The sequence below is a fragment of the Erpetoichthys calabaricus genome, chromosome 8 (genome assembly GCF_900747795.2).
Source record: "Erpetoichthys calabaricus chromosome 8, fErpCal1.3, whole genome shotgun sequence".
Lineage (NCBI taxonomy): Eukaryota > Metazoa > Chordata > Cladistia > Polypteriformes > Polypteridae > Erpetoichthys > Erpetoichthys calabaricus.
In genome coordinates, this window is record NC_041401.2 from 80,725,880 (window position 1) to 80,752,973 (window position 27,094).

The 27,094-nt window shown below is 41.6% G+C and overlaps 1 protein-coding gene across 1 annotated transcript in view; it reads right to left on the reverse strand.

Annotated features, from left to right (window-relative positions):
• The window catches only part of LOC114656554 (aldehyde oxidase-like), a 68,147-nt gene extending 43,297 nt beyond the window's left edge, over positions 1-24,850 (reverse strand). The window contains exons 1-12 of the mRNA XM_051930811.1: positions 24,693-24,850; positions 20,396-20,453; positions 18,731-18,827; positions 13,762-13,870; positions 10,302-10,428; positions 8,892-8,953; positions 7,870-7,947; positions 7,629-7,709; positions 5,596-5,740; positions 2,384-2,476; positions 1,875-2,026; positions 1,353-1,446 (exon numbers count right to left, since the gene is read on the reverse strand). Of these exons, the coding sequence (XP_051786771.1) occupies positions 1,353-1,446; positions 1,875-2,026; positions 2,384-2,476; positions 5,596-5,740; positions 7,629-7,709; positions 7,870-7,947; positions 8,892-8,953; positions 10,302-10,428; positions 13,762-13,870; positions 18,731-18,827; positions 20,396-20,453; positions 24,693-24,746 (1,150 nt within the window). The 5' untranslated portion in view covers positions 24,747-24,850. The remainder of the gene's footprint in view (positions 1-1,352; positions 1,447-1,874; positions 2,027-2,383; positions 2,477-5,595; positions 5,741-7,628; positions 7,710-7,869; positions 7,948-8,891; positions 8,954-10,301; positions 10,429-13,761; positions 13,871-18,730; positions 18,828-20,395; positions 20,454-24,692) is intronic.
• Positions 24,851-27,094: the final 2,244 nt, after the last annotated feature.

Genomic DNA, 27,094 nt, shown 5'->3' on the forward strand with positions numbered 1-27,094 from the left:
ATTTTTTCTTGTCCTTAACGTGGACAAGAACACTTTTATTTTTTACCAAAAAAAAAGTTATTAGCAACTACAGTTACAACTGTTTTTCACATTAAGATAGAAAAACATGGGCCTTTATTAACATGACAATTAATTCACATAGAACTGTCATTCCTGAGTTTATTATTATTTATCCATTCACTCATCCATCCATCCATTTTCCAACCCGCTGAATCCGAACACAGGGTCACGGGGGTCTGCTGGAGCCAATCCCAGCCAACACAGGGCACAAGGCAGGAAACAATCCTGGGCAGGGTGCCAACCCACCGCAGGACCCATTCACTCATCCATTTTCTAACTCACATATGCAATTTAGGGACACAGCAGGAAGATGCAGCATATGGGAACAAGTCAAGAACCCATCTTGAATGGGTAACCAGTTCACCAGAAGGAATAATTTTATTTTTCTCATCGGTTTTCAAGCTCAGAGTTGAGAGGAGGGAAGACTGGGTGCAAAGAAGATTATATTTCAAATATTGTGACTGTAGTAATATCCCATTACTTTTTAGTACAGTATGCTAGAAGCCTCATGTTCTCAGTAGACTTATTGAACAACTCATTTTTATTGTGGAGTGACTGCACATTTCCAGACTGAAACACAAAGTCAATAAGATCTCAAATCCACTGCACGATGCTGACCCTCTGATAACTCTCTTTCCTATCCCTTTATTGTATGTTTGTACTTATGTGTTATCTGTATGCACATCAGCAAATGAGATTCCATGCAATTGATATCTTTATGAAAACAATGTAAAGTTAAAATGAAGTAGCAGCAACGTTTTTTTTTATGTGTGGCTGATACAGATTACATTGGTTCTGCCATTAATGTAAAATGAGTATAACTTGTAAGTTAAATTTCGGTTGGGTTTGACTCCTTGTTAATATGTCTATTAAACAGAATGACACTTTGAGATGCTATATTGGTTAAATTGAATTGCTAGGTACTGACATCACTTGGAATCCTGGCATACGGTAGAGTATTATGAATTAACGGAATTCTTAAACCAATTAGGTGTTCTAACTACACTCAGTTAGTATGTATGTAATTTTGATTGACTGTTGTAAACATCAGTGTGCTCCTGAAGAGCTTCAGTTACTAAAAGGAGCTAATCTATTTAAACACAATTCACAGCAGCATTTGAAATGATGTGCCATTCTGAACAGATCTTCCTTATTGATCTTTGAAACTGGTATGACCAGCTTGTCTCTGATGTTTGTCCTACCCATACAGACAATTGTAAGATGTAACAGCATACAACAGCTAAAAACTAAAAAACAAATGACTCTGCATTAGCAGAAGGTTCAGAACTTACCCTTAGAGAGGATGGTGAGAGAACAGCCCAATGCTGCCAGAACACTGCACAGGTCAAATTTGGGATTTGAACTCAGAATGTTTCCACCTACAGACTGATGAAAATGTAAATATAAAGAACAAGATTTTTCATTTTCATAGAAGAGCTCCAAACTAAGTTAAATGTGCCTGATCTGCTTAGGCATCTGTTAGTCAGCAAATTCAATGTTTTAAATAATCAAGATTATGGTGAACTCTTATCTGCGCAGGAAATTTCTATGCATTACTAATGGGATTTCAGACTATTGAAGGATGCACTCCTGAATCTATGGATAACCTGCATGGACTATATAGAAAAATAAATTTCTCATAAATAACTAAGCAATATAAATCTATTTTAACACAGTGCCTTTAAGATTTTAATCCGTGGACACCCCACACTCCCAGAATGGCAGCTTATGTCACCTAGCATTGCAGCCTAATTTTCTACAGTTCACAAGGTCAGTGGTTCCTGGTGCTGCATTTGTCCTTAGCTGATACGTACTGCCACATTCCTGATCTGCTTTGATGCAACCTTGCCAAGTGTCTCAAGAAGGGCATGTAGCCCTTCGCTTTTCTCTTCAGGCAGCACCTTCACAGCTTCCTCCAGCTTTTCCTTTATGGTAGTTAGAGTGCATGCAGCACTCAGAGTTATTCCTTCAAGTCAAAGACAGAAAATAATAAGCAGTGACTGAGAGATCAAGCTTAGTTTGGGGGAAAAACAGAGGCTAGAAATGTTTCAAAAACTGTCCCCATGAATTTTCACTGATAATACTGTCTTACTTATTTGCATTGTTTTTCCATGGTAACACTTGAAATGCATCATGAAACCAGGACCCCTTATTCTTCTGAGTGGGCAGCAGAAGATCTCGAAGATGAGGCTGTATGCAAACATAACTAACCTCCCCCTGTTCTGCTGTTGGTCCCTCATACTCACCCTGCAATGTGGTAATCTGAATAAGCCATTCCCTAAATCAGCCCTATAAAGAGTAGGTAGCAACAGCAACCATATACCATCGTCACATTCCTTGATTTCACGGAGCTCCTGAATCCTTCCTATGTTTAGGAGTACAGGGTGGAGGATTCCTTTAAATTTCATATCTGGCCCTGTTGAAAATAAATTACACTTTGGTTAGTTTACCTCTGTTCAGTGTTTACATCACAGATGCTCCTTTCACAGCAGCATCCCAAAATACAATGAATGCAGAACCTTTAGACAGGCACAAACATCCTGTCTACATCAGGCAGTAGTGCAGGAAATAACTATAGCAGGAATGAAAGTTCATCACCGGACACACTCCCTAATGCCAGGTCAATTCATTGCAGTCAACTAGCCGAACATGCACAATTGGTGGGATATGGAAGGAGTCAATATGACGGTGCAGGTGTGGCTCCATGCTCCCACTTCACATTTGGGAGCCTCTTGAACCAGACACCGTCGATAGCAATGACCGGGAAGAGCTGTACAAATGACACCACATAAGCAAGGGGAACGTGCAAAAGAGTTCAGTGCTTTTATTTAAAAAAAACACACACACAGTGTCCAAAGTGCAGCGCTCCACCTGTCAAATAATCCATAACATGAACTGCGGAGGTTAAAATCAATTAATAGAAAAAATTAAGTAAAAACGAGATTAAAACAACGCAGCCCAGGAAACTCATTTTGAAATCCAATAAGCCCTGGTGCCTTCCTTTAAACGTGACGTCTCTCCGGCTTATCCTATCCAGACCTCGCAGCATGGAGAGACGTCGACCAGCAAGTGCAGACTCCCAACTCTTATGGTCCGTGTCCATGCCGCCAATCTCACAGCATCTGCGGGCAACCTCTAGCCCTGCTCCACCCGAACCAGTGCAGGATTTCCGTATAAGCTACAGAAGCTATAGCTTAGGGCCCCCGCCTTCTTGGGGGCCCCCAAAACAAATTGTCCAAGTGAGCAATTGTCATATATACTTAAATATACTACAGCATTATTTGTCCCAATCAGGCCCGGCCTTAGGCATAGGCGAAGTAGGCGACCGCCTAGGGCCCCGGATCGACTCCTTGGTCTAATTTTCACGCATTTCACAGAGCTTCCAGTGGGGCTCCGCCCCCTCAGGGGGCCCCTGGACCCCCTTTCACCTAGGGCCCCATAATACCTAAGACCGGGCCTGGCCCGAACCGTTGCTAATCCAGGCTCCACCCGGCGCGGGTGCTCTGTACTTTCACACCTGCCAATGGCTCCACCCAGTGAAAGTACCCCTGAGTGTGATGGTCGCTCCTGCTCCCAAAACGCTCAACAGGAGCTACCCACAGCTCCTTCCTGAGCAATGGTCACTCGCACCTCCTTGGAGCTCTATTCCCGTCCACCTGCTTCCACTTTGTTCACCGGTTGGTTGGTTGGTTTGTTTGTTTGTTTGTAACCTCCGTTCTCTCTTTTTCTTTTCTCTCTCAATCTTCCTCCTCACACTCGCACGTCCCATTTTAAAATGGGGTTGTGTCACAGCTGTGTCGATGAACAGCTCCCGCAGCCAATTAGTGTCACGGACGATCCCACACCTGTGCCAGTGATATTTTCATAACAAAAACGAGAACTACAACTAAAAATATTATTTTTCGTTTTACAATAACGAGAACTGAAATTAAGGCAAACAGAGAAACTAAATAAAAATAAAAATTAGTGATATGTGAACGAACTAAAACGAGAACGAAAATTGAGTAAAAACGAAAAAAAAGCAATAGCGTTTTCATTCAGTCCAGTTCAGTCGTGCAGAGGGGTTGTTTATAGGTCGCCCTGAGCCTTCAGTTACATTATGCTGTAAACTATGCGGTGATCTTGTCATCTTGTAACTTGGGCTTACTATAGTTACGTGGCGCAACTTCTGTAAAGGACCATTGTTTGTTTGTTGAGCTCCTCGGGTTGAAGCAGTAAGTAGATGTGATTGACGATGGCGAGTTTTGCACAGATATTTGTGGGTAGAAACTGAGGAAGTAACGTGTGAAAATACTTTAATTACAGTGCAGCAGATAATAGAAGCAACTATAGCTTGCGAGAAGAAGAAAAGAGTCTCGGAGTTTCAGTGCAGGACCAGCTGGATCAGTACATAGTGGAAGTCCAGCACTTCTCTGGCACCATGGCTGCACATCAGGGCAATGGAGTGAAGCTGCAGATCGCGATACCTCTGACGTAAAAAAAAAAAAAAAATGATAACATAAAATAAATGTGTCCACTGGTCTGTGCTATACATTTGTTTTCTGTATGATTCCAATAACTTTGATCATTTTTATAGTCAATTGGCGCATTTTCTGTTCAAATATAGGGGAGAAATGTGAGATGCGGCACCTTCGAGCCTCACCTCAACTTGGACTGCGCTCTCTCTCACACACTGGGTTGATGCATGCAATTGGCGCGTGGCTGTTGCTTTCTCTGTATGTCGCCAATATAATGTTTGCAGACACATTTATTATACACTCTGACATTCCACAGTCTGGCTAATATCTTTAATGAATGTGTGCGACATATCTAGTCTTGCTTGATCGACCATAAAACCGCAGTGATAAAAGGCACAAGGCAAGGCAGACAGTACCGTGCCGCATTGTAAGGGGCGCATGTGAGCCCAACAGGTTCTTGCTGCTGCTGTTCTTCTACAGTACACAGAGGCTCTAGGCGCCAATAAGTTAGCGATATCAGAAAGTCAAGTGCACTGCAGGATCCGTTTATTTTTATTTTTTATTCCGACTGACTGTCAAAATGGAAGATTAAGACTTTTAAAACTAAATGAAAACAAGAAGGACTTTTATAAGAAAGTGACGGAGATTTTCTTGGAGAAGGATAGGCTCATGGAATTCATTTACAAACAAAGGTAACTTTGGGTATGAATGAGATGGGGTAGGAGCAATATTTTAATTAGGTAATATATAGCTTTGTAGTGCCTTTCAGGAGTGGCTCCCAGTTGTTTATTTAGAACTTGATTAGCTGAATTACCCAGAGGGCACCATAGTGGTAAGTGCAGTTGACTCACAGCTCAAGGCACAAGGATTTGGCAGCTTTGCAGACAGGTTGAAGGTTGTATGAGAGCTTTGAGAGGAAGGAAATGACAGATAAAGGAAAGTGATAAACAATCAAAGAAAGTCCTTGACCAGTAGAATCAGTGCTCATATAAAACGAAAGAGTAGTGGTTTACAAGCTCCATACAGAAAATCAGGCTTTGGCTTGGCTTGTAAAATTTGAGGATTTTCAGAAACTCACCCACAGTTGTGTTTCCAGCCAGTAGAGGAGCATGTGGATACTGAGACTTCAGCTCTAGAAGATCCTCAAGGTCAGCAGGAGTGATCCACTTAATGCGCTCTCCTTGGAACACCATCCTCTGGTGTGACTGCTTCTGGGCCACTATCTGCACAGAGAGGCAAGGCAATCCCAGGCCTTTAGCTACATCTGGTATGGTTGGGGGGGGGGGCTTACGCGGATGCTGGCTTCCAATTAAAATACATAATAGAATATCATAAAGCCCAGACTTTACCAGCAATATCAGTACTTCACACAAAGTCTAAATTCCAACTGCCACCAATCCCTTTACAATAACCAGTTTGGCAGTTTGAGAAATAAGGTTAATTTTAAAAACATGGTGCAGAACTCAATAAAGGAGAAAATATTACTACTATTTGGAAAGAACATGGAGAACTCCAGATGCCTCAGCCCGTTCACCTTACTTGTCAGTAAGCAATCAGGAAGCTACAGACCAGAACATAGGGCAGAGGGGGCAAAATAAGTCCAAAATCCTAAGGAGGCAAAGACCACCCAAAGAAGGTAATATGAGGACTACCTTTCATGGCCACACAACAACATTACATTAAAAATTAGACTAGCCATTTGGAAGGAAAGTTGGATCTAAAGCAGAAAATAATTCCACTTAAAACGCTGCTGTGCCACTGCTAGAGAAGAATTGGAGCCTTATGTACTTGTCTAGGCCTTATTTAAGTGTTTTTTTAGCACAGATAGAGGGAAATTAATGGTAAAATAAAATTAACCAGCATTGATGAAGTTCTGTATTTGCCCTGGTAGTTCACCTTTAGTTTGACGAGAACTTCCTACAGTCACTACATATGCTGTATACTGCAACAGCTATTTACTGACAGGTGGCACTATCCCTCCTGCTTGTTGAAGGTGTTTTAAAAACACATTTTTACTTCAGGCAGATAGGTGGAAGTATCTTGACTCATACAGTTATTTGTACCACTCTACTATCCATTGTAATGTAAAGGTGACCTGAAGTAGTATGGCCCTAAAACTGGAGATTTTGATCACAGACACCAGGGACCACTTAATGGAGTTATAAATGGATGGCTTCAGAGACTTGTCTGGACTCTGGGATTACAGTCTGAAGATATCTGGAATTACAGTACTTCTGGGCTAGGACTTTAAATTTCTTCACTACCATCAAGGTTGTCAAGTACAGAGCCAAGTACAGAGCCTGGAGGACTGATATTGGCAAAGACTTGAATAGAAGAAAAAAAACAAGGAGTCATTGGGGAGAAAAATCTAACTGGAACCTCTCTGATGCTGTCTGTAGCTCTTAAGAGTATAGTTACAGACTTTTCACAAAATGGTAAGGGCTCCAGAATTTATTTTTTGGGCTTACCAGGAAGTAGCTGAGTTGAGTTAAGAGCCACTTAAAGGGGTAGTTAGAAAAGCAAGAACTTGCCTGGCAGGAATAAGAGTGGCCAGTCTAGTTTTAGATGAAGGAGACGGAGATAAAAGGAGTGTTGGTCAGCTGTTTGTGGGGGAAACTGGAACAGCAGTAGATAGGGTCAATGCTGTTTAGGCAGATCTAGAAAGGTATAGGTTTTGTTCTTTTATGTAACTTTGTTGTCAACTACTTTACTTTCTTGCAAATTATCTATTGTACCTCTATGCCTGTTTTGTGTTATAACAAACTGCCCCTCTTTGCTTACCTAGGGCTCCCTGGAATTTTCCAACCCTAGCACCCCTAGACAAATAGATTGATAGAGAGACCTCTGTTGTAAGAAAATTCAAACTTGAAGGTGCAAGGCAGGGCTCAAACAAAACATGCTTATCTTTAAAATGTCAGAAAAAACTGGACTACCAAGAGAAAAATCACACAGACGGGGCAGCAACTAAACTCCTCACAGTGTTTGAAAAATATCTTGAACCCAGATAGTTGGAGTCTCAGCACAAACTACTATGCTAACATCCAACCCACTGTGAAGAGGTTATACTCAGAAATGTCTCTGTTCTTAGCATGAACACTGCCGCTGCAATACCATGAGTTCTGGTGGAAAGATGAAGTCTTGAGTCGGGTCCACCAGCCGGAAGTCATCAGCTTGGAATGTATCATCAGATTCCTGCAGAATGGAAGTGGAATCATTGGTCTGATAGAATGAACTGACAAGTTTAAAAAATAATTTATTGTTTCACTCTTGGTGTGAGAGCTGCTGGAACAATTTCTTGAGTTTGGTGGTATGTAAGATGTCCTCTACATATGTAGCAGAAGCATTAGCTTACCATTTCACATGGACCATCTTCCTTGCATCCCTGCCTCGCAAAAATGTCTTTGCTTCTCTCTTGACAACAGTCTTTTCTCTGTAGGTTAAAAGGGGCAACAATCTGAAAATTTTGGCTCAGTGATCTGTTTTAAATACCATTTACATACACAAGGACTGGCCACAAATGAGCCAAGTGCTGATATGCATGTTTGCCATTTCCAAGTGCGGTGTCTAGCAACGTTTTGTTCACCTGGCAACTGCTCTCTGAGTGGTCATTTATCACTCTAATAAACAAGAAGAGCCTTTCTCATTACTGGCTCGCTCTGACTTTCCTGGTTGAAGTACCCAAAGAGTAAGCCCTTGGCAGAGGCAACATACTGTAAATGGTTGGCTCAAATGCCATGCATTTTAGAAAGGTGCCATGACATAATAAACAGGACAGCCAGGACATTTGATAGCAGCAAGTAAGCAATCCCTTCTCCAAAGGCACAGCATATTCATTTTTGACAGCGAAATGCTGAGAGAGTGCTCTAAATAATATTGTTCAATAGCTGTGTATAGGGACTCGTAGTGTGAAGCAGTATAGAACAGGGGCATATAAAATGCACACTCATTATTTCTTCCTTTTGTTGCAGTGCTTATTATCAGAGGGTCAGTATTGCTGCTACTCAGCCTGGCTCCTGTAGTACTGCGTTCCATTAGATTTTACTCTGTCACTCTGACTGACTTGGTCTAGGTGTCACAGAGTATTGCCAGCAGACTTCTGCATTACTGATATTCAGCATTCTGGCATCAGTGGTACTGCATTTATCTGGTATGGCCTATGTGGCACTTTTTTAAACTGGCCTGGTTTCTGTGGCATTAATTAACATCAGTTTCCCATCTTGGAATGTTTTTATCAGCCTGGTGTCTAGCATTAGTTTTTAGTCTCAAATTCTGTTTGCCAGGTTTATAGGTTTAACATCCATTTTATATTTTTAAGGGAACAGGAGTTTTCACAATATTTGTAATAGAAAATGAAAATATATGTATGGCGCTCACCTGACAAAAGGTTTTAAATCCATCAACAATAGGTCTGTATCCAGTACAGCGGCACAGGTTTCCTGCATGGGAATAGATAGGGATTGGTACTTATAAAAAAAAATTTTGAAATGTTGTGTTTTACTGTGTTTTATTAAATTAAAATTGGGAAAAGTGTTCCTCCAAATATGTTACCTCATCTACTTTATGCTACCTTTCAAATGAGAAAAAGCTGTTGATAATGTGTAGCACACAGTGGTGCAGGCCAGCAGACTCTCCTTTAATATCATTACATTATAGACTTCAGGAAGCAAGGGGCAGACCATACTCCCTCCTAGACCAGTGTAGATGCTGTGGAAAGGGTGAGCAACTTTACATTTTATTATTTATTTCTTTGACCACCAAAGACGACTGAAAATAGGCACAATATATCTCATTCATCATCAAGACTTACCAACACCTTTACTTTGTCAGATATCCAAAGAACGCCTTCATGTTTCCATTCTTTATTCATTAACTACAGTACAGTCACTGGCTGCATTATGTCCTAGTATGGGTCCTGTTCATCCATCCATCCATTTTCCAACCCGCTGAATCCGAACACGGGGTCACGGGGGTCTGCTGGAGCCAATTCCAGCCAACACAGGGCACAAGGCAGGAACCAATCCCGGGCAGGGTGCCAACCCAACGCAGGACACACACAAACACACCCACACACCAAGCACACACTAGGGCCAATTTAGAATCGCCAATCCACCTAACCTGCATGTCTTTGGACTGTGAGGGAGGAAACCGGAGCGCCCGGAGGAAACCCACGCAAACACGGGGAGAACATGCAAACTCCACGCAGGGAGGACCCAGGAAACAAACCCAGGTCCCCAGGTCTCCCAACTGCGAGGCAACAGTGCTACCCACTGCGCCACCGTGCCACCCGGTCCTGTTCATCTCATAACAATAAAGCACGGGAGAGGTGGTAAAGGTGGCTCAGAATTTTACTGGCACATGACTGCCTTTTGTTCAGAAAATCTATAACACACTCTGCTTTAAAAGGCAAGCATTGTTATTAAAACTCTTAGCCATCATGGCCAGTAAAGGACCTTCACTATCCACACTACTAAATTAACAAAGTTTTTATTCACAGATCAAAAGGCTACTTAACAGTTACTCTGATGTTGCTTTTAATGCTATGTTTTATTCATTGCCTGTTGTTGTTACTGTTTTATTTATATTATTCTGAGAGATAAATGCAAGTAGCAATTGCACTGTATAATGCCTACATGGCAATGAGTTAGAATTTGAAAATAAATCTGGCCTTAAAACCAAGTAGCTTTACACATTAGATTAAAGACTTGCTCCTTCTCACTTCCCCCTTGACACTCCTTAATGCAGTCACATAGTTGTATCTACAGGGTTCCCCAAAGGTTCACTCACCAAGAAGGGCCTCCTGGATGTCCTCCATGCTGGGCTCTGGGGTGTTCCTCAACAAAGTGTACATGGACATCACCATGCCAGGAGAGCAGAATCCACACTGGGTGCCATGTGCAGCAGCAATGCGCTCCTTCAGCAAAGAAAGCAGTCACAAAGTTATAGGCTTAACACAGTCAATGTGCTGTCATGGTGCACAGACCCAAACCAAAGGTGCATCCATGAACAGGTTTGCAGAAACCTGACAGCAGTTGGTTCTTAATCACTCACACAAAGAGAGGCACACATAGAAAGGAAATACAAGAAGCAAATGTCCTTCCAAATGGGCACATACACGTCTTGTATGTTTAGGACATACAGTACATACCGCAAGAACACACAACAGACATGCACTCACATATAGTCCTAGATGACTTCACTAGTCGTCTGTCAGCAGAAGAAGCCAATAAGGATATCAACTAATCTGCTTTTATCTCTTTTTGCTGCAGTACCAGCAATTAGTCCATGGACCTCATTTGGCAACCTTTCTCTATATCAAACATTATTTAGTAAAATATGGACAAGTGGTTCCCAAACACGGTCTTGAAGACCCCATGTGGTGGCAGATTTGGTTGGTTTATTCCAACCAGATTCACAACCATTGATAATAATTGAAAATAACTGATCTCATTTAATTAGCTGGTCTTTTTTTCTCTTCTCTTATTCTGCATACAGAAAAGCACAACAGTATTAATTTTACATTCATAAGACACTTAGAAATATTTCTGTTTCGCTATTGGTTTAAATTCTTTAGGTTGTTTTCCTATAATTTTGTCCCTTTTCTATGTAGTTTGGTCCCTTCAGTGTTTCCTAATGATGACAATTAAAAACAAGCAGAACAGACACCCAGGCAAACAACACTGAATGATGAAAGACTGCAAATACTTCAGTGTTAGACCCACTAATTAGTAAATGATGATAAAGCAGAATGAAAATCGGGGACAAAATTATTACTAAAAAAGAAAAAAAAACACAAAAAACTACATTATCCTCATAACTGCTTAGTATCTATATATATAATTCACAAAGTCGCCGCCAAAGGGGGAAGACACCCATGAAAGCACGCACACCAAAACAAGACACCCATGAAAGCACGCAGGAAGAGGCGTGGATTCACTAAGCCGCCGACAAGTAGCAAAGAGCCTCGCCCACCAACTCTATGACCATTGGATACGACGACAACTCGCAGAGCCACGCCCACTAACTGGGACGCGACGCCTCGGAAAAAACGGCGTCATTTATGTTCATCTGCTGTACGCTACACATGGACCTCTGAGCCACCTTGAGTTGGGGGCAGCAAGTCTTTGATAGGCTGCAACAAAATGATGAAAGTACGGGCGCATTTTTTCACACAAGCTGTATGTGTGTGGGTGGGTGTTAGTTAATTTGTTACTCGAAGGATTTCAAGATTTAATATGCACAGGCGGTAACACTGCAAATGCAGCCCAAACGAACCCAAAATCTTCCACAGTCTCCTTACTGTAAAGCAGCAACACTACCACTGCGCTACAAGACAGAGAATGCAGTTAAAGAATGCACCAGGCTCGATTTTACTTTTGCTTCTGTTTGGACAACTGTGTCGTTCAGAAAGTGTTCACCCATCAATACATAATTATGCAGTATATGATACGCCATGAGTTGGCAAGAGCCACGACCACCAAGTCGGACGCAAAAACTCACCAATCACCATGTTAGTCGAATTCCTCCCTACTACGATCCACATGCACCTCAGAGCCACAGATTCCTTTCGGTTACGACGTACAACTGCGTTCTCCATCGCAAACTGTTTTACACGCTGCATAAAGCGATTCGCATCCGCGCCACCAACACTCCTTTTTTCACGGACCGCGTCTACCCTCGCTCTCTACAAACTGCAACAACTCACCACACAAGGACGCCCTGTCTTTCGAGGCATTCACACTGCCGGAAGACAACCATGGGATACGCAGAAAATAGCCATGTCAGTCAACGCAGATCAGACACCCAGGCAAACAACACTGAATAATCAATAGCTGCAACCACTTTGCCCGCCCCCACTCCTCACCTGAGTCGTTTTCGTCTGTGTTCAGCAGTGTTTCCCAAACTCGGTCCTGGTGAACCCCTGTGGCTGCAAGGTTTTGTTCCAACCAGATTCCTAATCATTAATGCCGGTGAAACTCATCAGGGATAAGTCGGTTTTTCAAACGCAGTCGTGTAGCAGATTAGCTGGATGTAATAATCCGAGATGAATGCGCACCTCCGCGCTGCGTGAAAACACAATGTATATTGCTGCAACAAAATGATGAAAGAACGGGCGCATTTTTTTCACACAAGCTGAGTGGGTGGGTGTTAGTTAGTTAATTAGTTACTCAAAGCAATTCAAGATTTAATATGCAAAAGCAGTAACACTGCAAAAACAGCCCAAACCAGGAAAGACAGCTGGCAAAAAGTCACCAACAAACTAAACGCGTGTGCATTGTACTTACTGAAAGCAGCATTACAGATTTTGCAAATGTTCATTTTTTTCCCTCTGCTTAAAAAACATTGAAAAAGCGGCGCGGGTTGGTTTGTAGCGTGTAAAACAGTTTGTTTGTCGTGGATAATTTGCTATCCACACAGAGAGGAACCAGGAAGCGAACCCACAATCTTCCACTGTCTCCTTACTGCAAAGCAGCCGTACTACTACAGCGCCACAAGCCAGTTAAAGAAGTTATATTTATATTTTTTACACATCACACACTAGAAGCTGCTGACGAACCCTTCTCTTCGTTGTCAGTCTGTAGCTGCGAAAAAATAAAAGCAATACGAGTTTTAACAAACGTCATTCAAGTGTATCATAAGTTTCTGTAACGTTAATGAAAATGGCCAGGAGGTGTCACGAGAGAGGTGAGTGTCAAATGCTTCGAAGCTTCGATACGATTTCCGACACAATTGCTTCAAACGTGTTGATGCTTCGTCAGGCTTCACCCCACCCATCACTACTCACAGGTTACTGAACGAGAAATCAGCAGACTAGCATGACGGATGGGGCGTAATGGGCGTCCTTCCCCTCTCCTCCGGATTTTTCAAATGTTAATTTTTTCCCTGTGCTTAAAAATCATTAAAAACCCAGCCTGATTATGCGGCGTATGGTACGCCGCGGGTTGGCTAGTATTGTAATAATAAGTTACCAAACATTGTTTTGTAATTTCTACATTGACTTCAAAACACAAAATCTGGGAAATAACAGCTGAATTAATTAGGCTTGGAGTCCAAATTAAAACAGAAATTGGTTGGAACAAAAATCTGCAGCCACAGGGTGTCCCCAAGACAGAAACTGAGAACCACTGACACAGAATTTGAAAATAGCCAGAAATGAAGTTAGTTCAATTAATATTTGAAGGGCCCTTGGATTTGGAAAGTCAGAGCTGCCACTTTACAGTATGAGAACACTAGCATGAGTACCCACCTGTACCGGGTGCATCTTGGTTTTTGTGCTTCCGACCCCCTCAACAGTAGTAACAGCAGCTCCATTCAAGGAACAGATAGGAAGAAGACAGGCATTCACAGAGAAGTGGCTTATAGACATAGGTCAAGGAATGAAAATTTTTAATCTGTGCAGGTCCAATAAACCCCTGGCATGGGAACCACTTTCTACAGTCCTCTGGTACAGGTTTATTCTGTCTGAGCAGAGCCTGCCCTACCATTTAGGAGAACAAGACAGACACCTATAGCGGCAAAACTTGGGCGCAGCATTGTTTTAAACAATATAGACCAACAAACACTTGGACTCAATATGACAGTCCAATTATATTGTTTTATATTATTTTTGCATAATAGTGATGTTTAGTCTTAACGTCTAATGACATAATGATGTTAATTATAACACGAACAACAACAACAGCAATGGTAACATAAAAATTATAATAATCCTCATTACTGTAGCATAAAAGCCACAACAACAACAACAACCTTTATTTATATAGCTCAAAGTGCTTTACAAGATGAAATAAAAAGGAAGTTGATATAAAACATAAACAAGATTAGGTAATAAGATTATACAGTATGTAACAAAGGTAAATGTAAGGACTGATGGCCAGGAGGAGAGAAAAAACAAAAAAATACCAGTTAGGCTGCAGAAAAAATTAAATCTGCTGGGGTTACGAGGCCAAAAGACCGCCCAGCCCCTACTGGGCATAATATAGATGTTCTAAATCAGTCGTCATGGTTTTCAGGCTTCACATGGAAGAATCTGATGATGATGGTCATTTGGACATCTGGGACACCCGCCATTCAATCCATTAAATCAGGGGGCAGCACGGTACCTTTATCAAGTGGTGGCCACCACAGAAGAACCAGAAAATACAGCAGATAATAGTACAGATTAGTACAGAACTGCAGAAACCAGAGGAAAATGAGAATTCAATATCCATATTGACTAATAGGGATACAACTAAGATATAGCTATGAAAAAGCCATTTAAAATAATTAGTTTTTAGCAGTTATTTAAATTGTTCTACAAAATTTCTGTTGGTAAAGTATTCTAAATTTTAGGTGCATAACAGCAAAAGGCCACCTCACCTCTTCTTTTCAGGTTGGCTCTTGGAATTTAAGGTTACGACTTGGAGTGTATGGGGGCAGACATTCCAAAATATAGGATGGGGCAAGATTATTTAAGGCCTTGTAAAATATTAGTAGTATATTAAAGTCAATTCTAAATGACACAGGTAACCAATGTAATGACACTAAAACTGGTGAAATATGCTCAGATTTTGTATTTCTCTGGAAGATTCTTGCTGCTGCATTCTATACTAACTGTAACCAATTAATGTCTTTCTTAGGCTGTCCTGTAAGGACTGCATTACAGTGATCTAGTTGACTGAAAATAAAAGCGTGAACTAATTTTTCAGCATCTTGTAAAGCTATAAAATGTCTAACTTTAACTATATTCCTTAAGTGAAAAAATGCAGTCCTAGTAATCTGATTAATATGTGATTTAAAATTTAAGTCAGTTAACCCTAATTCTTTACCTTCGACTTGACTTTTAAGCCTAAGGGATCGAGTTTATTTCTAATACCCTCACTATATCCATTTTTGCCAATAAGTAAGATTTCTGTTTTCTCGTTATTTAGTTTGAGAAATGTGATGGGCAGCCTTGGCCATTACCTGGCCGGGATGCCAGCTGGATGGAAGGACCAGGGTAGAGAGCATCTGCAAGGCACTACCCCCCCCCAAGACGCTAGAGGGCAGCCCTCCTGGGCGGCTGTGGCACTACGTATTCCCACAGAGCATGTGGAAAATTGGAGTTTGGTACAGCCCTGTTAGGTTCTGTTGGGGCTGCCAGGGGAAGCTGCAGAGCCCTTCAGAGGACTTCCACCAAACCCAAACCTGGGAGTAATTCCAAGTAATGCTGAAGAGCCACCTGGAGCACTCCCAGAAGCTGAATAAAAGGAACCGCCTCACTCCATTCAGGGTGCCAAAGTCTGGAAGAGGTGGACAAAGTTTGCCTGGAGAGTAGTGGAGGCGGAGAAAAGAGAAAAGAAAGGAACAGGACTGTACTTTGCTCTTGTGGACATTGCGCTTTTGTGGGGCGATAAGAAAGTGCTTCCCCACCTGTAAATAAAGGTGTGCTGTGTGGCAATTTGTCTCCTGCCTGTCTGTGTCAGGGTTAGGGTGGCCGTACGTGACCCAGAGGTGAACAGAAAGTTACTGCTCATCCATTCGGAAATACAAGTAAGACACATGATCAGAGAACTAAGAGTGTCAAGATCATCAGGCACTATCGATAAATAAAACTGTGTGTCGTCTGCATAGCTGTGGTAGCTCACCTTGTGCTTTGAGATAATCTGACTTAATGGAGGCATGTAGATCGAGAAGAGCAGCGGACTCAGAATAGATCCTTGTGGTACACCTTATAAAATATCATGGGTTTCCGAAGTATAATAATCAGAACTAACAAAGAATTTTCTACCTGTTAAGCAAGCCTAAAAGAGGCGCACCCATTGACTAAGGCGATTTATAAGAATACTGCAATCAGTGTGTCAAATGCTGCACTCAAGTCTAAGAGAACAATAACAGATATATGGCCTCCGTTTGCATTAACCCGCAAGTCTTTTACTACTTTAACCAGTGCAGTTTCTGTTTATATTTTGCCTCCTGATGAAAATCAAAAATGGTAAAAACACTGCAGCTCTTGAATGCCTGCTAAAGGCTGATTTAATTCAAACTATTATTAAATATTAAAAATTATGACCAGAATCAATGATAAAGAGCAGACTTGTTGAAGTCCCAATGTATCTGAATTACTGCCTGCAATGCAAGCCAAGCTTTTCCTCTAGTTGTATAGGGGTTAAATAGATCACAACAGCAGGTCTGGGACCCCATACTCAAAAAGCAATCCCATAATTGGATAGTTATATTGTATTGTTTGCATATCTGAAGATACAGTAAATAGGAATCATGAAGATTTTTGTGATTATATTAAATTTGTCAATTTATTTATTGATCTAAAGGGCATATATATGTTATGGAGCTGCCTTGGCAAGATTAAAACTAGAGTGACACCATCATCATGAAATGCATGATTGTCTGGTGGTTTAAACAGAGACCTATAGAAGGTAAAATTGAACTTAAAGTGATAATATCCATCCATCCATTTTCCAACCCGCTGAATCCGAACACAGGGTCACGGGGGTCTGCTGGAGCCAATCCCAGCCAACACAGGGTACAAGGCAGGAACCAATCCTGGGCAGGGTGCCAACCCACCGCAGGTGATAATATGATTGTGTAAAAAAAATGTTTTTTTTTTACTTTAGGGAAATGTAAAATGCAATCAATTGATCAATCAATAAATAAATAAATAAAGCCTGCTAATACATCCCAATTCCTAAATGTTTTCTGATAAGACACCTCTCAAGATCATATCCTTCTGGGACAGTCTTCTAAACAGACATTGCAGTAAGTAATCAACTGCCCCCTCAATACTCTCAAATTGTAAGTCCACTGTTTTGTATCCAAAACCTCTACACATCTGTGACTTCAGCCCTGATTCCTCTCTCCTGTCTCCAGGTTTCAATATACAGGTCTGGCAGTGATGACTCCAATCAAAGCAAGGACGGTGGTGAGGCATCGTTTACAACTTGGCCTAGGGTGGCAAAAATGCTAGGATCAGCTCTGTGTTTCAGAATGTCTACATGTTCATTTTTCAGCCCATTTCAGTGTTGTGGAGATACTGAGCTTAATTGAATTGTGTAAGATGCAAGGCAGGAACCAAACATGGCCATATGTTACAGGGTACACTGCCATACGAACACACAGACTTTCAGTCAGTCAGTCAGTCATTTTCCAACCCGTTATATCCTAACATAGGGTCACGGGGGTCTGATGGAGCCAATCCCAGCCAGCACAGGGCACAAGGCAGGAACAAATCTTGGGCAGGGCACACACACACACACACACACCAAGCACACACTAGGGACAATTTAGGATCGCCAATGCACCTAACCTGCATGTCTTTGGACTGTGGGAGGAAACCGGAGTGCCCGGAGAAAACCCACACAGACACGGGGAGAACATGCAAACTCCATGCAGGGAGGACCTGGGAAGTGAACCCAGGTCTCCCACTGTGTCACCGTGCCGCCCACAATCTTCCATACCAGGTTAATTATCTAAAATGAGCATATTTGTTTTATGGAAGGAAACCAAATAGGATCAAAAATTTAATCCTGTTCTCTGGAGCTGTAAAGCAAAAGCAGTAAAAAAAAATTGTGATCTTAGATGCCCTGTCTAACCATATTTCTAAAAAAACGTGTAAATAATTAATCACAGTGCATTTTCTGGACTAATAAGTAGTTTTATGTCAGCCATTATGATAAATTATGAATTGCAGTTAAAATTTTAACTAAAGTAAACAGCATCTGCACCTAGTTTGGCATGAATGTACCAGCTGGAAAAGCTTTCTGAAAATGATCTTTACAGTAGTCACTGCTTCTTGCTTTATAGCTGGGAAGAAGAGGAGATTGAAAGTAAGGGTGGGTGAAGTAGGCAAGAGGAAGGTACTTGAGTTTAGAGTAGAGGAGAGCAGTGTAATGGAAAGTAAGGTAGGGGAGTACAAGTTAAAGTACAGGACGAGAAGAAAGAGGAGTATAGTGTAAAGGAATATAGGTTAGTAAAAGGGAGGTGAAGGTAGAGGAGATTAGGTTTGGCGAAAGTTTAGGAAATGTAGGGTTCAGTAGAGGAGGATGGCAGGTAGGTTAGGGAAATTTAGGGAAGGGCAGAGTAAGATAAGGTAAGATAGGAGAGGGGAGTGTAAGCTAGAGTTTTTCCAAGTCCAAGGAAATCATTATTTTTAATACATAAATGAGAGATCCAAATGATTTTACCATAGACAGTGTATTTCATCACTCAAAGAATGTGTTTCATTAGCAGATAAAGGATACACAACCTTCTTGCAGAGAGGGTCATATTGAGATAACATCACTGTGCAGGCTCCACAGCCACCTCCTCCACAGCCATATTTTGTTCCTGTGAGCCTAACTAGACATGAAGAGATTCAGAGCTTGTAAGTTGCACAGCAGACACCCAAGAATGCTAATTTTGACATGAATATTCATTTTCAAGAGATTAATACCCCTTGTAATTTATTTTACATTTTTACACCAATAAATACTGATTCAGTTCAGAGCATAATTATCCAAACGTTATAATTTAGTGAATATAAGGAAATAAAACAGAGATACATTTTAAATAAAGAGTGAGCCAATGAGAATATATTTAGCAAGGAGAGAGCCAATTCTTTTTAAATTGATTGTGAGCCAATGGTTGTTCATTTAAAAGAGAGATACTAGTTTAGCATTATAGGTGATGATTCACTTGACAAGACTAATGTCTATAGCAGGAAATGTAACAGTCGGTCACCTAAAAATAAGGCAGATACTAAAATAAAAGCCAAGATTGATGGTTTGGTTTGGTTAAATGGGTGCAGGACCTAATAAAATTATTTGGGAAAAGAGATAGAGATCAAACCCATATTTCAGCAAATTTCTTCAATGCCAGTTCACAGTAAAATGGAGAGAGCTAATAGCCATTTGGTGAACAAAATAGCACCTACAACACTTAATCAGTAAACGCTGGTTACATATGGAAAGGAATGAAGGTCAGTTGGAACAAGACAGAATACATGTGTGTAAATGAGAGGGAGGTCAGTGGAATGGTGAGAATGCAGGAAGTAGAGTTGCCAAAGGTGGATGAGTTTATGAGTTTAAATACTTGGGATCAACACTACAGAGTAAGAGGGATTGCGGAAAGAGAGGTGAAAAAGAAAGTGCAGGCAGGGTGGAATGGGTGGAGAAGAGTGTCAGGAGTAATTTGTGACAGATGGGTGTCAGCAAGAGTGAAAGGGAAGACCAGCTTTGTTATATGGGTTGGAGACGGTAGCACTGACCAAAAAACAGGAAACACAGCTGGAGGTAGCGGAGTTAAAGATGCTAAGATTTCCATTGGGTGTGACGAGGATGGACAGGATTAGAAATGAGTACATTAGAGGATCAGCTCAGGTTGGACGGTTTGGAGACAAAATCAATGAGGTGAGATTGCATTGGTTTGGACATGTGCAGAGGAGAGATGCTGAGTATATTGGGAGAAGGATGTTAAGGATAGAGCTGCCAGGCAATAGGAAAAGAGGAAGGCCTAAGAGAAGATTTATGGATGTGGTGAGAGAGGACATGCAGGTGATGGGGGTAACAGAACAAGATGCAGAGGACAGAAAGATATGGAAGAAGATGATCCGCTGTGGCGACCCCTAACGGGAGCAGCCGAAAAAAGAAGAAGATGATTAAGAACTTGCATACCTTCCATATTTCCAAGATTTCAGGCAATAATATTGATGCTCATGTAGTCAGTCAAAAAAAGGAAAAGTGAGTGATACCAGGTTCCTGTATGCTTTTGGTGTACATTAAGTGTGACATAGCTGAGCTAAAGTTCCCCAGGCATTGAACAGTTCCTCACTGATATCTGAAGGAAAGCATTTCTCCAAGTACTGCCTTTTTTAGAGCTCACATTTTGTCTAAAGTACTGTAGCTGAAATCAGAAAAGAAGTTCAATACCTTTTCTCCTTAGAAAGTCAAGCAGCATGACTTCAGGATCTGCATTCTTCTCAACAATCTGAAAATGTGGAAGTGAGGAAAGAAAAATGCCTTGATGAACTTGAAATGCATGAACATGGTAAACAAGAGGAGTGACTACCATTAAAGGTAACCACATTAAAAAATGTTATTCACAAAAAAGTAAAAGAAAAAAAATTGAGTCACTTACAAATAGGCAGTGGGTTTGAAGCAAACCCTTACAGTATCTCTGTCCTTGTGACTTTATGCTGTATCCGTTTTACACACAGACAGTGACACAAAGCACATGGAGACCAAATACTTTCATATGGCTTCAAGATGGATATGTGTACATGTTGTGATATTGGGTCCCAGGTCACTGAAGAGATTGCTATGGACATATTTATGTAATTTTAGAAAATATGCCACTTTAAACAATATCCCTAAGGGAAGGAAGTGGGTACAGGGAACTCTTAATGCATTCATATTTTACTGGGAAAATTGAAATGACTTTATCAGGTGACTGAAGTGTTCAATTAAGATTGGTTGGACTTTGCTATCCTCCTCCACAACACGGTACAGTGATCCCTCGCTATATCGCGCTTCGCCTTCGCGGCTTCACTCTATCGTGGATTTTATATGTAAGCATATTTAAATATATATTGCGGATTTTTTGCTGGTTCGCGGATTTCTGAGGACAATGGGTCTTTTAATTTCTGGTACATGCTTCCTCAGTTGGTTTGCCCAGTTGATTTCATACAAGGGACGCTATTGGCAGATGGCTGAGAAGCTACCCAACTTACTTTTCTTTCTCTCTCTCTTGCGCTGACTATCTGTGATCCTGACGTAGGGGGTGTGAGCAGGGGGGCTATTCGCACACCTAGACGATACGGACGCTCGTCTAAAAGTGCTGAAAGATTATCTTCACGTTGCTACCTTCTGTGTGCAGCTTTTAAGTATGCTGCACGGTGCTTCGCATACTTAAAAGCTCAAAGGGCACGTATTGATTTTTGACTTTGTTTCTCTCTCTCTCTCTCTCTCTCTCTCTCCCTGCTCCTGACGGAGGAGGTGTGAGCTGCCGCCTTCAACAGCTTTGTACCGGCGGTGCTTCGCATACTTAAAAGGCAAACAGCCCTATTGATTTGTTTGCTTTACTCTCTGTTTCCTTTGAAGAGGAAGATATGTTTGCATTCTTTTAATTGTGAGACAGAACTGTCATCTCTGTCTTGTCATGGAGCACAGTTTAAACTTTTGAAAAAGAGACAAATGTTTGTTTGCAGTGTTTGAATAATGTTCCTGTCTCTCTACAACCTCCTGTGTTTCTGCGCAAATCTGTGACCCAAGCATGACAATATGAAAATAACCATATAAACATATGGTTTCTACTTCGCGGATTTTCTTATTTCGCGGGTGGCTCTGGAACGCAACCCCCGCGATGGAGGAGGGATTACTGTATTGGTTCTTTAAGGAATGTAGCTGCTTGAGTCTCTTGTGCCTCTGATCCTGACTTGGCAGACATTTCTTTCGACAGAAGAGGTAAGACTGAATCAGTAAAATCTGATTAGTTTAAACTCATCTGGCTTAGCGTTCCAGGGAGTGATGAAAAATAGAAAAATGAAAAGTTCTCAATATCCATCCAGCAGCTCCTTTTCCTGTTTAACCAACTCAAAGATCTGTGGAGATGTAGCCCAGATACCAATTTCTACATTATTTTTATTTTACTAGGGGGCTTCACCCCCTGCTCGCTTTGCCCCATCCTACCGCCTGCGCTACGTGCCGTTGTGAAGAAGAGAGCTGAATGCACCCCAAGGACAGACAGTCACTCCTCCGAAACCCCCTCTTAAATGGTGATACAATGGGAAACAAATACAGATTTTTTTTTTACCTCCTCTTTGCTCGATCAGCTGCTGGCTTGCTGCTGCTGCCGTGCCACGTGATCTGCAACGTTTAAAAGCCTGTACAGCAGCTTTCCTTTTGTCTCACTGCCTTGTCTCTCTTCTCCCCCGGACATCCTCAAACACTATTCGATCTCTTTTCACTGTTCTGTTATTTCACCTAGTAATATTTTCTGTTTGTTTGTGCTAATGCGATCTTTACTATCATTTTTTTGAGACTTTTGAATTTTCCTACTTCCATTACAGTAATCCCTCCTCCATCGCGGGGGTTGCGTTCCAGAGCCACCCGCGAAATAAGAAAATCCGCGAAGTAGAAACCATATGTTTATATGGTTATTTTTATATTGTCATGCTTGGGTCACAGATTTGCGCAGAAACACAGGAGGTTGTAGAGAGACAGGAACGTTATTCAAACACTGCAAACAAACATTTGTCTCTTTTTCAAAAGTTTAAACTGTGCTCCATGACAAGACAGAGATGACAGTTCTGTCTCACAATTAAAAGAATGCAAACATATCTTCCTCTTCAAAGGAGTGGGCGTCAGGAGCAGAGCATGTCAGAAACAGAGCGCAAAGCAAACAAATCAATAGGGCTGTTTGGCTTTTAAGTATGCGAAGCACCGCCGCTACAAAGCTGTTGAAGGCGGCAGCTCACACCCCCTCCGTCAGGAGCAGAGAGAGAGAGAGACAGAGAAAAACAAAGTCAAAAATCAATACGTGCCCTTTGAGCTTTTAAGTATGCGAAGCACCGTGCAGCATACTTAAAAGCTGCACACAGAAGGTAGCAACGTGAAGATAATCTTTCAGCATTTTTAGACGAGCGTCCGTATCGTCTAGGTGTGCGAACAGCCCCCCTGCTCACACCCCCTACGTCAGGATCACAGATAGTCAGCGCAAGAGAGAGAAAGAAAAGTAAGTTGGGTAGCTTCTCAGCCATCTGCCAATAGCGTCCCTTGTATGAAATCAACTGGACAAAGACCCATTGTCCTCAGAAATCCGCGAACCAGAAAAAAATCCGCGATATATATTTAAATATGCTTACATATAAAATCCGCGATAGAGTGAAGCCGCGAAAGGCGAAGCGCGATATAGCGAGGGATCACTGTATCTCTAACCTGCTCTTCATGTGTATCGCGCCGTTTTTTAATTCTTTACGAAATTCTACTTTGTCATCTACTCTTTGTCTTTTTCCGGCCCCGAGCTTGGTTAAATCTCTTGGCACAAAGGCTTGTCTCTCAGGATGTGAAAGTGTCTCTCTGAGAAGGTCACATCTCGTCTCCCTGAACAGAACTCTTCTCGTCCCAGTTTTTTTTATATAATAGAGAGGTATTCAAATTATGTTACTGTATTTGGTGCCCCAATGTGTCCATCCTAAAGACACCACTTATTATAAGGAGAATATTGTAAATGTAAACAAAAAGAGACAAAACAGAATTCATGTTATGTTTAAGAAATTCAAACTTTAATTAGTTGCAGACCCTACAAGATTAACAACTAACAATAATGCCATTTTTATTCCAATTGAATTTGAATCTGCTGTTTATAAAAGCTTTTGAGTCACCACAAACCTACCTGGGCTACATTTTTAACTATATGACATTGTAAAATGCTGTTAAAATGCATGTATTTAATGAAGTCTACTAACATACTGTATATAATTGAATTCTTTTCTATTGTGTGTATTATGACTCACTGTTACAAAAATAACTAAAAAAGAAAAATGCTCCAAGTTTTGAATCAGTTAACTGAGTCCCTGAATGCAATTGAAATTATGCCATGCTTACATTTTCTGAGAAGAACACAAGAGTACACAAAAGAAAAGCCACAAGAAACAGGGAGAGCTAGCAAACCCCAGACCCAAAATGAATGACCCAGTATTTGAAGCCAGGATTCTGGAGCAGTGAGAAAACAGTTATCTCTGTGCAAACTGGACACCCTTCAAACTAACACTGGAATCCAAGAAATCCAACAAATAATTAGCCTTTGCTCTGCATCTTTTAATTTTAATCATTTAGCCAATGCCTTTTCTGAATTAACTTTTACTGCAACGCTGCATGATTGCAAGGCTTTTGGAAGCATCAGGTGTAGGGGACAAACTCACCCTGGATGGGATGCCAGTCCACTGCAGTGCACACTCATTTGCACTGCCAGGATTCCTAACCTACACAACTCTGGCATGTGGTGGTAAACTAAAGTACCAGAATAACACTGTTGCCTCACAGCTACAATGAACTGGGTACAACTCCTGTGCAGTTTTTAAAGATTTACTACAAATTTGCATGAGTTTTCTGCAGTTCTTTTCAGTACTGAAAGCCAATGAGCCATACTGCTCCAAATAGTTACTGAAGACTTTTTAAGAAACAAAATCATAATGAAACTATATAAGAAAACATGCAAAATGCTAACCTTTCTTCCATTGATGTAGAAGATGAGATCGCTGGATAGCTCCTTGCTGGACATCTTTCTGGCTGTGTCTGCAAAGGGTCAAACAGAACCACTTAGGCAGGAATCTCAACAGCAATGATTTGCTGGAAGTAGCCTGATATCTGGTTAAAACAGGGGAAGATCAGACTGTGACACAGTTAAAGATAATTTGCTTTTCAGGTCACATGCAGAGTACCCATCCAGTCTGACAAATCATTTTCACGGGAGTGCAAGTCACTGGTCAGAGAGGCCCCCCTGTTCTTGATCTGCATAACTAAAAGGCGTGGAATAATGGACCCTGAGTGGCCCTGTTGAGCAATAGAAAGCACGTAGCGTAGAGAATGGGAGTGAGCTCTCTGTTTCTAGACATGTTTCCAGTACTTTGGCCATGTCACATGTTCATTTACAAGGGTACTGCTTGCTTGATGCAAGTTAAAGATAATTTGCTTTTCAGGTCACATGCAGAGTACCCATCCAGTCTGACAAACCATTTTCACGGGAGTGCAAGTCACTGGTCAGAGAGGCCCCCCTGTTCTTGATCTGCATAACTAAAAGGCGTGGAATAATGGACCCTGAGTGGCCCTGTTGAGCAATAGAAAGCACGTAGCGTAGAGAATGGGAGTGAGCTCTCTGTTTCTAGACATGTTTCCAGTACTTTGGCCATGTCACATGTTCATTTACAAGGGTACTGCTTGCTTGATGCAAGTTAAAGATAATTTGCTTTTCAGGTCACATGCAGAGTACCCATCCAGTCTGACAAATCATTTTCATGGGAGTGCAAGTCACTGGACAGAGAGGCCCCCCTGTTCTTGATCTGCATAACTAAAAGGCGTGGAATAAAGGACCCTGAGTGGCCCTGTTGAGCAACAGAAAGCACGTAGCGTAGAGAATGGGAGTGAGCTCTCTGTTTCTAGACATGTTTCCAGTACTTTGGCCATGTCACATGTTCATTTACAAGGGTACTGCTTGCTTGATGCAATATTCTTTCTGCAAATAAAGTGGATAGAGCCAGCAGCAATATTACTAGCACAGTGAGACAGTAGAAAGGTCCATATCAGCTTTATTATGATTTACTTTTATTTTATGTTTAAATACAGCATTTTACAGCAAGATAGTTTAAAGGTTCAGATCCACAATTTAGGGATTTCTAAATATACTTATTTTTTTACAGTATGGGCACATACAGGTTGAGTGAATGTGACACAGGCGGGAGCTGAAATGGCATCAGTCCAGTTCCTTATCATCTATGTAATACTTCAGGCCCTCAATGTTATAAAACATACAAAATGAGTAAATACCCCAGGAACACATGGGGCATGCACAACTGGGTGGAACAAACTATGGGCCTAGATCTCTATGTGTGCCTTATTTGGTGTCTCTATAAAAAAAAGTACAGTTGGGCTTCATAGCCAGGTAACTGGTGACCTCTGCCACATCCGACTGCCCTTTTCCTTCCGAAACCTGCTACTTGCTTGTCCACACTAGAAACAGCTAAAACAATGACTTGAAGGTACATTCTGGACCACAAGGTTGACTAATGTCAAGTTAACACATTTTCACTGGATAAAATTCCATTTTTAACTAGGCAGTGGTCCTCAGTCCTTTGGACCTGTCATGTGTGCCCGCATACATCCCATAGGTACTGACACCTTTAGCAAGCTGCTACTCCTGGACTAAGAATTAGACTTGAAACTTTGGCATTAATGGTAACAGACAAAGCAGCAGACTGTAACATGACTATACTTCCAGGAATGTGCCAGACAGCTTTGCAGGATGCAGGTGCCAGTTGGCGTAGGTCAGTCAGCCAGACTTTGTCTTTGCTTATTTTGGAAGTCTCTGGGCTAATAGCGACTTATTTTCCCTAGACAACTGAGTTGAATGGAGTTTTTTCTTCTCCTTTATTGCTAACTACCAAGTTTTCTGTTCCTCTGAAGTTTTGTGTTTTTAAACCTATGTAAGCGTTCTTCACTTGTTCTCAATATAAGAATCAACTCAGATCTGGCAACTATGCCTTTCTGCCTCCTATGTACCAACAACCTGCCAAAATACATTCATCCATTTTTTAAATCTGCTTTGTGAATTACAGGGTGTGTCGAACGGCTGGGAATCCTGCCCAGCCGGGAAATCTGGAAGGACCGGGAGAGGGACAATACCTCTCTTGGACCACGAGAGGGCAGCTGTGCTGGTCTGCGTCGGGGCCACGTGATCAGAGCTTAAAAGCTCAACCCTGTTGGGGCCCATGGCCACTGCCAGGGGGTGCCCAGAGGATTATGTAGCCCTGGACTGCAGTACTTGTGGCGGAAGAAATTCCAGGCACACCCGGAGTGCTTCCAGGTGCTCATATGGCACTTCCGCCACACCAGGAAGTGCCGTCAGAAGATCAT